The sequence below is a fragment of the Botryllus schlosseri genome, chromosome 2, assembly GCF_051294905.1.
Source record: "Botryllus schlosseri isolate E-star chromosome 2, Bs_hap1, whole genome shotgun sequence".
In the NCBI taxonomy this organism is placed as follows: Eukaryota; Metazoa; Chordata; class Ascidiacea; order Stolidobranchia; family Styelidae; genus Botryllus; species Botryllus schlosseri.
In genome coordinates this window covers 13,860,487-13,876,098 of record NC_137237.1, presented here as the reverse complement: position 1 = coordinate 13,876,098, position 15,612 = coordinate 13,860,487, and the positions used below count along the sequence as shown (strand labels likewise).

The 15,612-nt window shown below is 41.6% G+C and overlaps 1 protein-coding gene across 2 annotated transcripts in view; it reads right to left on the bottom strand.

The window, feature by feature from the left end:
• LOC145433690 (uncharacterized) overlaps positions 1–15,612 on the bottom strand; it is an 18,672-nt gene extending 3,060 nt beyond the window's left edge. The window contains exons 1-11 of one of the 2 annotated variants that reach the window (XM_080310859.1): positions 15,399–15,612; positions 14,409–14,557; positions 13,630–13,708; positions 13,487–13,565; positions 11,306–11,503; positions 9,912–10,224; positions 8,682–8,907; positions 8,481–8,614; positions 7,902–8,057; positions 1,566–1,683; positions 1,350–1,497 (exon numbers count right to left, since the gene is read on the bottom strand). In XM_080310859.1, the coding sequence (XP_080166985.1) occupies positions 1,350–1,497; positions 1,566–1,683; positions 7,902–8,057; positions 8,481–8,614; positions 8,682–8,907; positions 9,912–10,224; positions 11,306–11,503; positions 13,487–13,565; positions 13,630–13,708; positions 14,409–14,557; positions 15,399–15,494 (1,696 nt within the window). In that variant the 5' untranslated portion in view covers positions 15,495–15,612. The remainder of the gene's footprint in view (positions 1–1,349; positions 1,498–1,565; positions 1,684–7,901; positions 8,058–8,480; positions 8,615–8,681; positions 8,908–9,911; positions 10,225–11,305; positions 11,504–13,486; positions 13,566–13,629; positions 13,709–14,408; positions 14,558–15,398) is intronic. The other variant, XM_080310860.1, reaches the window with a different exon arrangement.

Sequence of the window (15,612 nt, the reverse complement as noted above, 5' to 3'; positions counted from 1 at the left end):
ATTTCGCGCCGTAGATCAGGAAGACAATGTATATTTGAAAACTGCGTTTTGAAATGGGCGTAACCATGTCTGCTATGCTCTTTGATTAATCAACGTGTCGCACAATTCAAGATTTCGAGTCGAGTACCCAGAATTTGCCAGTGGTATTGACTGCCGGCGTGACAGTAACTTAAATTTTATGATTTTGAAAAGAGGGGGATCGAGCCCCTGAACATGAAGATGACATTGTCTTTACCTCTCAAATACATGTTTATACTGTCACGAGAATAATTATTCGGGCCGTGATGAAAATTTATCAACAAGTCTCTGCAATATTGATCAATTCAGTACAAAAATAAATATTTGGCAAAGAGCCATATCTTGTACCCAAAAGAGCCATATATGGCTCGCGAGCGATGGGTTCCCGACCACTGCCCTATAGTCATGTACAATACTAGCAGATGTGTTCCTACATATCAAGATACGAGACAATGTCTGCAACGGTTGGATTAATTCCGCTACTCTAGTATCTTGCAAGCCTTGATTTCGATAGTGAGCAATAACCTGGTTCTATATATGAGTATACTGGGACAAATTGCCGCTTAATCCGTTGTCTGACAAACTGTCAAACCACATACACGTCCACCTGCTAATACCTACTGCTACTGTGGGATAATGCGACGATCTTGCTGGTTATTACACATCTCCACCATCTATAGAGCAGTGGTTCTTGACCTTTACTATTCCGCGGGACACTTACGCTAATCTTCAAGCCTTCGCGGAACCCCAAATTTTCGCTGAGTCATAAAAACAAAAATCTACTACAGTACACATCATCGAACTACACATTTAATGCATTATAATAGATAAGTGGTGTACAATATGACTTTAGAAACCACTGCAGTAGACTAAGTTACGAACATAAATGAAGCATGATTGATTATTATTTATTAATGCTTTTATTGTTGTTTGTGTTATTCATGGTGTTTGTCGACTACAATGGTCATTTATACAAGGCCGATACTTCTTATTTTTTGATTCCGAAGCTGCCTACTTGTAGCATGGCCCACTTCTAGTATTTTTTAAGAGACTGCAGCTAACATGGATGAGATGCCTAGATGGACCTCCAATATTTAGGTAGGGATTCTGGAGTTGACCTCAGTCGCACTCGAACCCACAACCTATTGGTGTTGTTGTAGCTGTGGATTATACCACGCTATCTCGCCACCCAATTTACACCTTGCCGATATTCTTTATTTGAATTCCGTTTCTGCCGACTTGTTGAGGACGGAATGTATACAGGATATTCATTATTTTCACTTTATTCTAGTTAATATCATAGCTTTCCGACCTATATTTGCCTTCAATACCTTGCGCAGCAAGATGCTTCATCAAGGCAGCACCTTCCTTGGACCGGATGCTTCCCGATGCGTTCGTGCGCCAAAACGTCACGTCCACCAAGTTGAGACACGCGTCTTGGAAAGTCTGCAGTCCGGCTGGCGCGTCGATGAGACGCATCTGTACGAAATCATCGGGCGGAGAAATTAAAAGAAATAACACATATTTTCATAACTATCATTTACCACCTGGGCACTGAAGATAGAAGCATTTCCAGACGCCAGAGCCGCCAGAAAATGTTCACCTACTGCTTCCACGAGAAAGATTTGGTATCGGGTATAGATTGATATGACGTATCTGGTGTATCTGCGAGGAATAATTTATAAATCATTACGAGGATTCATATACGAGTATGCGACCGGACGAAAGTATGGTGATGTTGCGATGTGTCGTAAGGCTTGCGCCAGATTTGGCGCGCCACTATTCCAAGAAACTATTGAAGACTTTCTCGAATCTGAAATCTGAATCTGAAATCTGAGTAACCGTTTGTAACTTTCAGTATGAATTTTAACTCAAGTTTTAACAACCGCTGAAGCCTTGAAATCCTCATGCAATATTGCACTTAACTCAAGTCGAAACAGAATATTGTTTTGACTAATTTTTGTCATTGCTGCTGCATTGTTTCTCAATACGGCTCAATATTCGACAAGAACACGAATAACTTCGAAAAATACACTTTGAAATGGATACATCGAATAGATAACGAACTATTATGGTTGCAGAAATGCTATTCTTGGCGAAATACATACAAAATCTGATGTGTATGCGTCTTGTGTTATGGATTGTCAGCACAAGAGTATGAACGGAACAACAATAGTCATTCGAAGTCATTCGCATTTGCGTATTCCATATGTTCCGGACTACATAGCAATCACGTTATGCCGTGCGCATTTTCCAGCAAGCAAATATCATATTATAATTGCTAGTTCAATCATCAGTCGAGGGAAATCACGTCATGACTGACAATTATGATTCATGACCCTGAAATTGCCTGATTTCATAGAACGTTTGAACATTGTGCGCCTTTCGCTGTATTATATCATCGTACACCGCATTATGTAATCACTGTACTGATAACCGTGCTGTGGTTTTTACTAGCATGAATACTCCAATATTGAAGGAGATATGAACTTCGCGAAGCTGAGTGAGGAGTGAGGACCGAAGACATATGCCTCTCTAGGCATGGAATTTTACATCACATCATTATGTAACGTCGGATAATTGCATTTGTCAACATGAAGATGTGTTGCTCACCAAAATGGCGGTGAAAAACAATAATCGGTTTCGGTATTCGAGCATTGGCGAGCCATTGCAACTCGTGATTCACGTCGCCGGGGAATTTAATAGCTGGTAGCTATAGTTCCATTCAGTCACGTGGTTGTGGAAAAGGAAGCTATTCTCTCGCGCCAGGCCCAGGATAGTCAAATCATAGTGTCTCCTATATAGTGTGGACGGAAGGAAATCTCACGGCTCATTGCGATTGGTCTATACGTCACACTTTCCATTTGGCTAAAGGAAATTTGACGGTAATTTTTGACCGGCTTGTCGAGCACTAAATTTGACAAAACGAATATCAATCGAAAGCTACCGCTGTACTGATCACGAAAGTATACATTTTATTCCGCTCATCGCCGTGGAACCCCCACAATTAACCTCGAACTTTTCATTGTTATGGAGATTGGCATTGTGATGCAACAATGCTGTCTGGTCAAACGAGACCGCAGCTCAGGGGCGAATGAGCGGCTGCGTGGCGAGAATGAGGGCAATGAGCTTGTGTTGCGAAGTGCAATCGCGTCGCAGAAAAACGTTGCGATGTTGATACTTTCTATTGGCGCTTCGGTAGAAGCGAGAACACATTACCAGTAGAGCTGGGCACAATGATTCGAGTACTCGAATCTGAATCGAGTATTAATTTTGATGATTCGAGTCGAGTAGTAAAAGATGATTTTTTCGAGTACTGAAAGTTTGCGCTTCTAGCAACTGAAAGTTAATTTATCTATGAGAATTATAGTTTCGATACTAATTTTCACTGTTGAAGCCTTGACACCTTGCTTGGCGGCAGTGGCGGCTCGTGACAATATCGGGTGGTGGGGCAAGGGCTGCAAGCGACTTTTTATCAAGATGACGTCACAATGGCGTTTTCCAACGTAAACAAGTAACTTAATGATGGTACGGTAACATGAATTTCCCGGCAACAGTGATTTTAACGTATGTGCCACGAGAGGTCCGCTGGTGAGCTGTGACTTGAAGTGTGGTAACTGCGTAAACGGCGTACGGAACAAAGATTCAACACGGTTCATGTTCGCATTAGACCTGACTAATTATCTGCAGAAATGGAAATGACTATAACTCGAGAGATAGCGTAAGCCTAATTGGAAAGGTCAACGAATTCGGACAGATACGCAATTGTTATCTCATAGATTGGGCCTGTCCTATTGAATCCAAAACATCATTGTAAAGGACTAAGAATAGCAGCCTCGGAAATTTGGTCTCGGTACAGCATAAGAGATTTTGGCCTTGAAACTGGAGACTGTAACACGACACATACGTTTTTATTACTGTCTTATAGGTCTGCTGCGAAATCGCCTTTGAAAAATATATTACCGAATAAATACGTGGATGAAAGCCCTAAACTTGGTACACTGTTACATGACATTATCGAGAAGTGGCCTCATGGCCCTTTTCGGTATGGTACACTGTCAAAATTAATGCGAACAGACCAACACCGAATTTTGCGTAAAATTTACTGAGGAATAGGCTGATCAAGTGACGGGGGGGGGTGGGGGGTTGTACGCAAATGGCTTGAAGGCCACAATTTCACGGTGAAATTGACATTGGAGAATATACGATCAAAGTAAATATTTGAATGCAAACTGAGAATGATATCATCATCTCACTTAACGTTACCGCAGATACACCGGCTTTTGCGTGAAATCCGCAATGTGTTGTAGGCTAAAGTGTCAGATCGGAGCACATCTTTACCATACTCGACCTTGATAACGAAATTACTGCCCTAATCATTGAGTGTCAACCTTGAGACTTGGCACAGCGTTCGATACTAAAATCAAGACATACCGTGCAAAAGCTTATGACGGATCTAGGTAAGGAGCATCGTTAAAATCAATAGAGACCAATACCGGCTTTGCGTATAATCTGTTAGCGATAAATGACGAGTCAGCTCTCACTCGAATTAGGAAACGAAATTACCACTAACACAGTTCAGTGACAAACTTTACACTTGGTAGAGCGTTCGATACTAACGTTAAGACTTACCGTGCCAAATGTCATAACCGATCTCAGTATTGAACACCGTCAAAACCAATGGATACCAATACCGGCTTTTGAGTAAAATCTGTTTGCGATACATGACGGATCAGCACACACTCAACTTCGGAAACGGAATTACTACCCTAAACTTTAAGTAGAAACCCTGAAACTTGGGGCAGTGTTAAATACCACCATCACGACATGACATAACAAGTTTCAAGAGTTTTCATGGTGTGAAACCCCATTAAAATCGACCTATACCAGCAAAGGTCGACTAAACGCATATGACGGTAACAGAGTTCAGCTATAGATACGATTGTTACATCACACCTTAAGGGCACAGAGCTATCGTGCCCCGGTTGCTCGGTAATTTTATGAATAGGAGAGAGTAAATCACCGTTTCCTTATTGTGCGCGGTTTTGAGAGGATAGACAGTGAAAGCTTGTTATGAGCGCTACCGGGGCAAGCCCCGGCTAGGCATTCGCAAAGCGAAAACACAGAAGAGAATTCGATTTTCGCATAGACTTCGCTATATATGGGCATTTACAAGCGAAAGGACAAGAAGTATACGATTTTCGCTGTGATTTCGGTTTATATAGATAGGTGTGCGTCTATAAATGGTAAAGAATTGTTATTGAACAGAATTTTAGGTGGGGCAATGCCCCAGTTGCCCTATAGGACGAGCCGCCACTGCTTGGCGGTATCGTAGCATACGAAACATATAGTACAAACCCACGAAGGTTACTGGACGCAGCACATTTCCGAAGTCATGATAATCTCACAACATTGTCACCAAGTGGAATGAAATCGATTTGGTCCGAAAAATACCAAAGTATCATTTATGAGATGGATAACAGGCATTATATTCTTTGTGGTGGCATAAACGGTACATATTTGAACTTTGACGCATAACATTATGTTATGACGTCATAATTGTTGGTACTCGATTACTCGAATCGAGAACTCAGAATCGAATCACTCAGGTACTCGATTTTACCATAGTGTCCTATATGGTGTCGACACAAGCAAATCTCACGGCTCAGTGAAATTGTATCACGTCACAAATTCCATTTGGCTACAGGCAATTTGACGGTCATTTTTGACCAGCTTGCCGAGCATTAAATTTGGTAAAACGGGTATCAATCGGAAGCTGACTCTGCACTGATTACGAAAATATAAATTTTATTCCACTCGTGGCCCTGGAACTCCCACAATCAGCCTCGAATTTTTCATTGTTATGGAGATTGGCATTGGGACGCAACAAGGCCAATCTCTCGTTTCGCCAGACAGCATTGTTGCGTCTCAATGCCAATCTCCATAACAATGAAAAATTCGAGGCTGATTGTGGGGGTTCCAGGGCCGCGAGCGGAATAAAACTTATATTTTCGTAATCAGTGCAAAGTCAGCTTTCGATTGATACCAGTTTTACCAAATGTAATGCTCGGCAAGCCGGTCAAAAATGACCGTCAAATTGCCTGTAGCCAAATGGAAATAGTGACGTGATACAATTTCACTGAGGCGTGAGATTTGCTTGTGTCGACACCATATAGGACACTATGATTTTACCCAGCCCTAATTACTAGCCTTTCCTTGACCTGTAGGAGTAGAACTGGGTCCACATAATGCATTTGGGCCTTACGAATTTTCGCATTGGATATGTCAGATTATTATGATATCGATTGGCTTAGCCCGCTTGTTTTGTAGGGCTTTAGACATATTTCCTTCATAGCATCGGCTGACAACTATCTAAAGTTCGTTCTCTGCGTGACTGCCTAATCGCGTCGAGCAAGTGCGACGGCGAAGACATCGTGCCATGTAACGAGTTATGAAATGACGCGCAGCCGTGGCAGCTGGAGCGTGAGGGTCCTGCGGAAATTTCAATAAATTGCAGCTCTATTACGGTGGCGTTCTGCAGAAAATGGCTGCGGCCAATTTTTTTTCCGTTTTGCCATTCAATTTGAGGCAACACCATTTTTTGAGTGTAGATCCTCTACCACTTCTCGTGGGCGCCAGCTTTTATTTTGTCAGTGCCTTACGGTTATCTGGCCCCACCTAGCGAGAATATTTTCCCGAATTAATGATGGCCTTCGGTCAAACACTGAATACCACAAACAACAACACACGAGAAAGCGTGTATCCAATCAGAAATTCGTCTATTACGTCGAACACAAAGGGGTTATGAGTAGTGAGTATCTTGCGTGTCGGCAATCGTCTGCTGATTATAATGGCAAATCGGGCTGGATTGCTGGATTTCCCGATCAACGTTCGCGAAGTCATTGGAGGAAAGAATGAATTTCAATCTCACGTATACACATTACACAATAACGCACTCTCAGATTTCACGCTCCAATCAATATGACAGTGACGAATATCTGGCTCACGGATTATTGTGAAAACGGCAACGTGGCTTTGTGGCGCTCATCATCATCATCATTGGTTTATTAGCAATTTTATCAGTTCAATACACAACAAAAAATGCGATACAATGAAATGAAAGGAAGATGTCGAAGCGACTAGGAGTTGTCTATGGAATCGGACACCCACCTTGGCCTAGGCGATGTAAAGAGGAGGCATGCACACTGAATGAAAGTAAAGAAGATAGTATAGAAAAAGGAAGCGACAAGAAATAGGGCGGCATGTCATGGGAAGCGAGATCGATAGGTCAGTCGTGGTCCGGTAATCTTGAAGATGGACTGTATTTATTTAGTAGTAATTGCTTTTATTTCGACTTGAATGTGGACACGCTCGTCGACTGCGGGATACTGTTCCACACATTACGTCCGGCATATTTGATAGAGCGATGATCTTTTCGGTCGATCATATGATATTTGGACGACGTGGACGCGCGTGTGTTGTTCTTGTGCGCTTTTGATTCAGAGGTAAAGAAGTCATTGAAATATTCGGGGCAACGACCGCAGTGAAACTGATACATAAACTTGGCGATTTCTAGTTTCCGCATATCTTCTATGTTTAGGACGCCGAATCTCTTCAGCAGCGACTTATTGGATTGGCAGCCAATGGGCGCAAACAATTTAATTTGGAGGAGGAGAATGCACATTTACTCTTCTAATCTTGAGCATATAAAGTGTTTGGAATATCTAGAAAAATGAATACGAGAGTGTAACATTTAGAACGTCTTCGCGACCCATATGAAATAGATTCGCGACCCACCGGTTCCGGTTGCGAAGCTCTGAGTAATGTGCTGCCTACCAGCGTGACGTGATAAACAAATAGATCCATATATTTGCTATACCTACTTTTTTAAAATTATTGCTATTTCATTTTTGGTGGTCTCATCGCAGCTGTATTGCGTTTGTGATATCAATCGGTTGGTCAGTAGCTCACAAAGCAACCCCGTAGTTCGTTTCATATCATCGATCAGCCGCGAAAATTCCTGTTCTCCTCTGGCGAACCTATAGAACAGATAAATACAGTTACGAATATAGCCTATGTGTGACCGCTTTGTCGGACTCCGGTCCGAATAAGGTGTGACTAAATTTGACACAACCCGGGTCCTGCTTCCGAATCCGAATTCAAGATCCATATCCGGAAAAATTGTCGTGCTGGTACGAAGGTAATCCGTAAGCTTCAAAGTAAGCAAACTATATGTGAACATCATAAACCAGTAATTCGTAATCCGGCGTTGATCTGAATCCGAAAATGTCGAAAAAAGGGAACCTGGCTCCGCTCATGGCGCTCATATTTCGTAAAGTTTGTCGGGTTGTTATCCTGATAGAACAGAGATATCTATTCACGAATTAGAATCTCAAATGTGCATCATAAACACAAACGTAAATCCCATAAGCAATTACACAACGTTTAAGTGGTGAACTCGCCTGGTCACGTAAGTACGCCATCGATTTGAAGATTTTTTTCTGGAATCTCGCAGGGTGAAAGTCCATAAAGCGTAGTATTCCTGACGAGCTATCACTGCCTCTTTCTCAGAGCCCAAGAAAACTGCGAGGACGTTCTGAAAATGGAGAAAAGACGAAATTACGCGTCATAAAGTCGTTTTATGCGCACATAATTGCACACGCCTTGAGGTAGGCCTTCACGTGTTCTGCTCCATAGGATGTCATCGTCGCGAGTAGTATGTCCGCCATCGTTGAAGAGCACGGAGAAAGAAGTTTACCATCTGTTCTCGACAAAAACCGCCTCGCGGCACGGAGGAGAATGTGTATTAATCGATGCGGACGCAAGCTTTTCATTAGATCCAATCTCATAGCTAAAGTTCTGTCTTGGCGAGACAAGGAGTCGTAAACCCTGCAGAAGATTAATCCATGATAAACGTCATTCTATTCATTTACAGCAATTTCTCAATATAGTCAGCAATCTAGCGATTGATGAATTCGCACTAAACTAGAAATGGCAGCTTAGACATCGCATCTGCAACGTTCTTGCAAATTTTCCGATCCTATACAAGCATCTGCTGGTCGAGTACGAGACCGCATTAGATTTGGCTCATTAGTCATTACACGTTCGCTCGGTTTGCAGTTTATTATAAAGCTCATCATTTCAAAACATCACAAAACTGCGATAAAGATAGGAAGGAGTCGACGTGACTTAGTATAGTCGATTTTCAAATCGATTTTGTGACATGCAATTATGAGCCATACTTCCGTATGGAATAAAAACCTTTTCAACGAGAGATGAACGAGACTCGAATAGAAATAATATTTCTGCAACTCCTCCGATATAACTATATGCACAATTAGGAATCGGTCCGGCACAATCGGGTTATCGTGAAAGTGATATCATATCTCACGGTTTCATCAAGACATCTAACCATAACTATAATATGGTCCAAATTTCACGAAAAGTGATATTTCATCAATGCCTTGTATTTATCTCCAGTCACGTCCAGGTTAGTGCCAGCGATCACATAGCCCAGTGGTTTCCAACCTTTGCCCCATATCAAGCTCGACATATATTTATCGCCCCCATATTTTCGGATGCGAGAAACCTTTATTCAGTCAACTTTCGCGGTTGTTCCAGAATAACCCGTTTTTCGCGTGTCTTTTGTGCCGGTATCCGGTTACCGGGGAATTTATGTATATCTGACTGAACTTTTTCGCCCCCCAATCGCCGCTTTGTTATCTTAGCCCCCTGTTTCTCAAAATCGCCCACTGCATGGAGGGCGATATTGCCCATGTTGGGTTTGGAACCACTAACATAGCCTATGTACTCGCGTCAACTGTTATAGGTAACAAGATTTCTGGTCCGTAAACCTCGCGTATCAGTCTCATAGTTATAGAAAGCCAACTCACTCCTTTCTTACTTTCCTCCGAACAGTTCCGATCGCCGCCAGCAGATTGGTGGACAATTCGTCGGTGCTTATGTGCTTGGACTTATCGCCCTCGTGACCGTCGCAATCAAAGCCGTGCTCTTTAATTTTTCGGGCGAACCTCTCGCGCGGCGATTCAAAGTTGTCGCAGTCCGCGTCCAGAAGCTCCGTCCAAGAGCGACTGCGTGTAAAGGTGGTTTCCTCGCACGTCTTGCTGCCCTTGTGTTGAATCGAGTCACTAACAGAGTCTTTGTCAGGATCGGGACTAGCCCACGTGAGGGCTCTTGGATTAGTATCTGAATATAGGAGACGTGTCACTGGTTTTGAAATTCAAAGACGTGCTCACATAAGTTAAACACGCGTAGCAAATAACGTTTGTGGCAGCCAGGGGTGTTTGAAGGGGTGGCGTTGCTACCCAAATAAGAAAAAAAGTAAAAATATATATGTAGAAGTGGAAATAGTCTAAACATATAATCTTTTGGTCAAGTATAGTTCATGTAGGCAAAATGTACTTGAATACTCGGAAAAGGCTCAAGTACGCCTACTTCGTTACTGATAACCTCTCGGAATAGTCGTTGCAGAAGCGCGGCGTACTTTAGGCAACACAGTCCAAGATATAGATAGGGTTGCATTTAAAACAAACGGTGTTTTAAAACACTTTGTTTAAAACATCTTTTAAACTGTGTTGTAAAAAAAAAAAATTAATTTTTTTTTTTTAGTTGTAAAATTATGCCATAATTGAGTCTATACTTTACAAAAAAACATGTTGTATGAGGCTACATACAATTAACACCCGATATAGCCGACGTATATCGATATAGGATGGCTGGAACCCTCAAAATAGTCGGTTCAACGGCAATAGTACATATATTTCGTCAAAGGATCTATTTTTACCCTATATTTTCAATTGTTAATGTCAAAACACTATGACGTCACAAATGAATGTTCATGGCGTCACGTTTTTTTAAAAAAAACATAAAAAACATGTTTAAAATTAGGGCCTTGTTTTAAACATGTTTGTTTCGAATTGATTTTTGTTTTAAATACAACCCTAGATGCAGGCTTATATAGAGAGGGTAGTTTTGCTTCCTAAATATAGGCCTATATCTGACGTCACTTCATTGTTGACTTATTCTGTCCCAAATTGGTATATTCGGCTATACATCCTTTATTGTGGAATTGATGCAGTGCAAATGCGGTATATAGGCCTACATTGCATCGAATTCGGCATGTTAAAGATGTTTGGTATATTACATTCACTGTCATCGGGAAATTGAAATTGGGTAAGCAAGGAATGTTGCACTTCTCTCGAGTTAATTTGTCCAAGTTCACTCGCATAGGCCTACCCACTCTCTAGTGACGAGCAACCCATCATACCGAATACGAGTACCGTAGGTACTTTAGAATACAGTTGACCCGATCGCTTGCAGTTCGTATCTTTCGCAGATGAAAGCCACGCAAAGTCGCATTTCAACCGTTCAGTAGCTTGAATGATGTATTTCGTCATCGCGTCCGCAGAACATTCATTCAACTCCATGATCTGTTGTAATCTATACAATCTCTCGCCGTCGGGACCTTTTGAAGAGATGAAACAGTTTTGAAATTTACATTACATATGAAAAATGTTCTCGTGGCGACAGTAATCCGAATATATATGTAAAGCAATAGTTATAGATGAGAGGTAACTCTGACACTCGGATCAAACACTCTCTCGCAGAAAGAGAAACATAAATGTTATATATCTCTCACAGAATTGATGTAATTTAAACACAGACAAGAACCGACGGAATTTCATCTTAGCGACTTCAAGGGAAATGTAATTCTGAGAAATTTGTCCGCGATGAGTATAATCCGCGCGATGACTGAGGTGTAACAATTGATTGTAGCTAATATGTAGCTTACGTTGATAAGATATGTTGGAGATATCTGGTACTTTAAACGGTTGAGTTCGGGTACGTGATTGCGTGATCAATGCAGGGATATCTAAAATAGATCTAGATATCCCAGGATCAATATATTCCGTGGAGGCATCCAATCAAGCGCGAGGTGGATGTACCGCCACAGTAATAGTAACGTTAACGCCATTAGCATTGCATATAGGGTTGCATCAACAACAACAAAAAATGAACAACAAGCATGTTTCAAACATAGCCTTTTAAACCCCGTCTTTAGATTTTTAGTCACACAACTCAAAACAGTCGCACGGTGCCTTGCCTATTCGTCGACGTCCATTTCCTGTAATACATCTTCATCAGGTTCGCCATTTCACGGGAGTGTAAAATACAAGGAACGAACCGTTTGAACTGTTGGGTATTTAGTGGGAAGTGGATTTGTGACAGTCAGGTCGCCGAATGTACTGATCACCCCACGACACCACGAAGTCTGGCTACATCTATGGATAATGCGGTGCTATTACATCACACTCGTTTCTATAACACATGACGTGGGCCTACACAATGAATCCCATGTAGCCATCTTATATCTTGTGCCCCATGTCCTAATAAATCATCAATTGATGAATCACAGTTGACTGACCCTGTTATATGACTCTTCGGGTTATACAATTGATTAAATAGGTTCCAATGTGGCTCTTTTGACGAAAAAGGTTCCCTACCCCTGTCGTACACTGGCCCAAAAATATCTTTGACCAGGACCAGAACCTACGGCGATGTCGAGGGTTTCAATCATTCAGTATCAGTATCAGTTTAATAATATTTCTATCATTTCAAAACACCACAAAACTGCGATATAATGAGAAGATAGGAAGGTGTCGAAACGACTTGGAGTAGTCTTTGAAATCAGACACCCACCTTGGCCTAGGCGAAGTAGAGAAGAGGCATGCACACTGCACAGTGCACACTGAATGAAAAGTAAACCGGAAATTATGAAAAGCAAGCGACAAAATGAGGTGGCATATGGCTATTTATAGTGTAAGTCGTTCGAATGGTCAATGTTCATACAACATGTTTTTTCTGAAATATTCAGACGAATATTAAATATTCATAGAACTTTGGAAAATAATTTTGAGAGTACGTTTGTTTAGAACATGTTAAATACAACCCTAATTGAACATTACATGCGACTTCTGTCAGTGAGTTTGGTATTGAAATCGAAAAATATTTGCGAAACCCGGGACGATGCAGAAAGCATCAATTTTCAAACCGTTCGACTGTCTATCATATTTAAAATTATATATGTGTAATAAATATGTATAGAGAGAAAGGGAGATATTCATCATCATCATCATCGTTGGTTTATTAGCAATTTTATCAGTTCAATACACCACAAAAATTCGATACAATGAAAAGATAGGAAGGCGTCGAAGTGGAGTAGGCCTAGTCTATGGAATCAGACACCCACCTTCGCCTAGGCGATGTAAAGAGGAGGCATGCACACTGAACGAAAAGTAAAGAAGATAGTATAGAAAAAAGCAAGCGACAAGAAATGGGTGGCATGTCATGGAAGGCAAGATCGATAGGTCACTCGTGTTCCTGTAATCTTGAGGAGGGACTAATATTCATTTAGTAGTAATTGCTTGTATTCGCAAATTATAATTACTTTGTATGCTGCATAGCTTGAGATTCAGAGACTCCGTGAGCTTGATGTGTTTGTAGTCATTCAAAATTTGTATCGCATCCTGAAAATAATTTAATGATAAAAGATTGATAAATTCTACAAATACGATATAAAAATATACTTGCCTTGAGATAATTTACGATCTTTGCTCTGACACTATTGGTCGACTGAGTGGATTTTCTGTTGTTGAATACCTGAAGGTATCTGCGAAAATATGTTGTAGCGTATCAGGACAAGGCCTGCGATTGCTAAAGCTACTGATGCTTTTATGAAAGATAGTTGCTAGCAGGAATATTTACGAAAAACTTTCACTGTATGAGGAATTCGAATTTGAAGCGTTTTTCACTTATTGGATTTCCACGAAACTACATATGAAAGGACTACAATAATTTCAGAAATTCGTATACTTTCAACAGATACAGGTCTAAAAAATTTTACTTTCAAATAAATGTGCATTAAAACATAAAAAAAACTCAGTAGGGAATAAGACGTTTTTATTTTTGTTCCTGATATTTTTGCGGCGCCGACCCATGCATCCTAATATAGCATCGCCATGATGAGTGCGTATGTCGCTGGACAAGGAAGGTACAGAAATTGCCTTGTAAGGCTTTATCTACGCCTTGCATAACCCTTCCATGCTATCCCCGAACTTATGAGAAGCCACGTAAATAAATTTTACTTATCAGGTCTTCGGGGATTGAACCGAAACATACGCGTATAGGCCAAGTCACTGTCGTAACCATTCATTTCTGCGGGACACTGCTCCAACTTTATTCTGCATGGCCGTTATCCTTTGGAATTCATGCTTTAAAACGGAAATATGCGATTCCCCGTGCATAATTGCGTTCAGTGTAGTGTTGTTCGTATAGCCTTATTCACAAGGTTAAAGTATATGTAGGCCTACCTAGTTAGCACACGGTCAGCTTCCAAAAGTGCGTTTTCCATTAGCTCCGGATATGTAATTGTAGATCCGGACCAGTCTTCACTAACTACGCTTCGAGCAGAGGTCACACCAGTATCCATCGTCGCTTTTACCTGTGTAAGAAAGTTAGCCTACTCTGGCTGTAACCTCCAATGCGTGAAGAAGATGTAATTATCCGATCCGTGTTACTCGAGAACATGGTTTGTTTGTTTGCTTGTTTGTTCGTGGTGTATTCATGGTGTTTGTCGACTAGAATGGTCATTTACACGGGCAGATATTTCTTATTATTTGATTTCGTAGCTGCCGACCTGTAGCACGGCCCGCGTCCGTTCTTTTAAGACACCGTTTGCGCGGATGAGATGGCGAGGAGGAGCCTAGATAAACCTCCAACACTTAGGTAGGAATTCTGGAGTCGACCTCGGTCGGACTCGAACCCACAACCCATTGATGTTGTAGCTGTGGATTATACCACTACGCTATCTAGCCACCTATGAGAACATGGTGATGCAATCAACGCAAGGCTGGAGAAAAACAATATCATTTCCGAAAAACACCCTGCTAATGTGGGCGATATCACCCCCCCCCCCCCCCCCCCAGTGGACGATTTTGAGAAACACGAGGGCGAAAATACCAGAGGGGCGATAGGGGGTGAAAATGTTAGAACGTCCAGTGAGATATATTCAATTAAAACGGCGAAAATGCGTGTGACGATGGCTTATTCGGCGTATGACGCTTTCATGGATCCATAAATGTGGGGGATTTGTGTTGAAATTGATAAGGGAGCGATGAGTCGAAAAATGTTTGGAACCACTGATCTAGTTATAGTCCAATCGAATCGAATTCTAAATACAGTAACGAAAAATCTACCTATAGGCGGACAAAATCATGGAATAAGTATAGCGGGCAATGAATGCCGTGTATTGTGCATTTGGCATATATTTAACCCAAGTATTGGAGACTTCGCTGTCTTACCTCTACCGAGTCGCCGGCGCCACAGGACCTAATATTTCCGTTGACGACTTTTTGGACTTCATGTACATTTCCCCTCGACCTACCAATCTTCACCATCGCGAAAACTATGTCGAGTTGACAATAGCTGCCCTTTGCCTCCTGACATGTGCCAAGTTCGGATTCAGGTAGTCATGTTAACTACTTGAACTAGGAAGGCAGCCGATCACACAGCCGG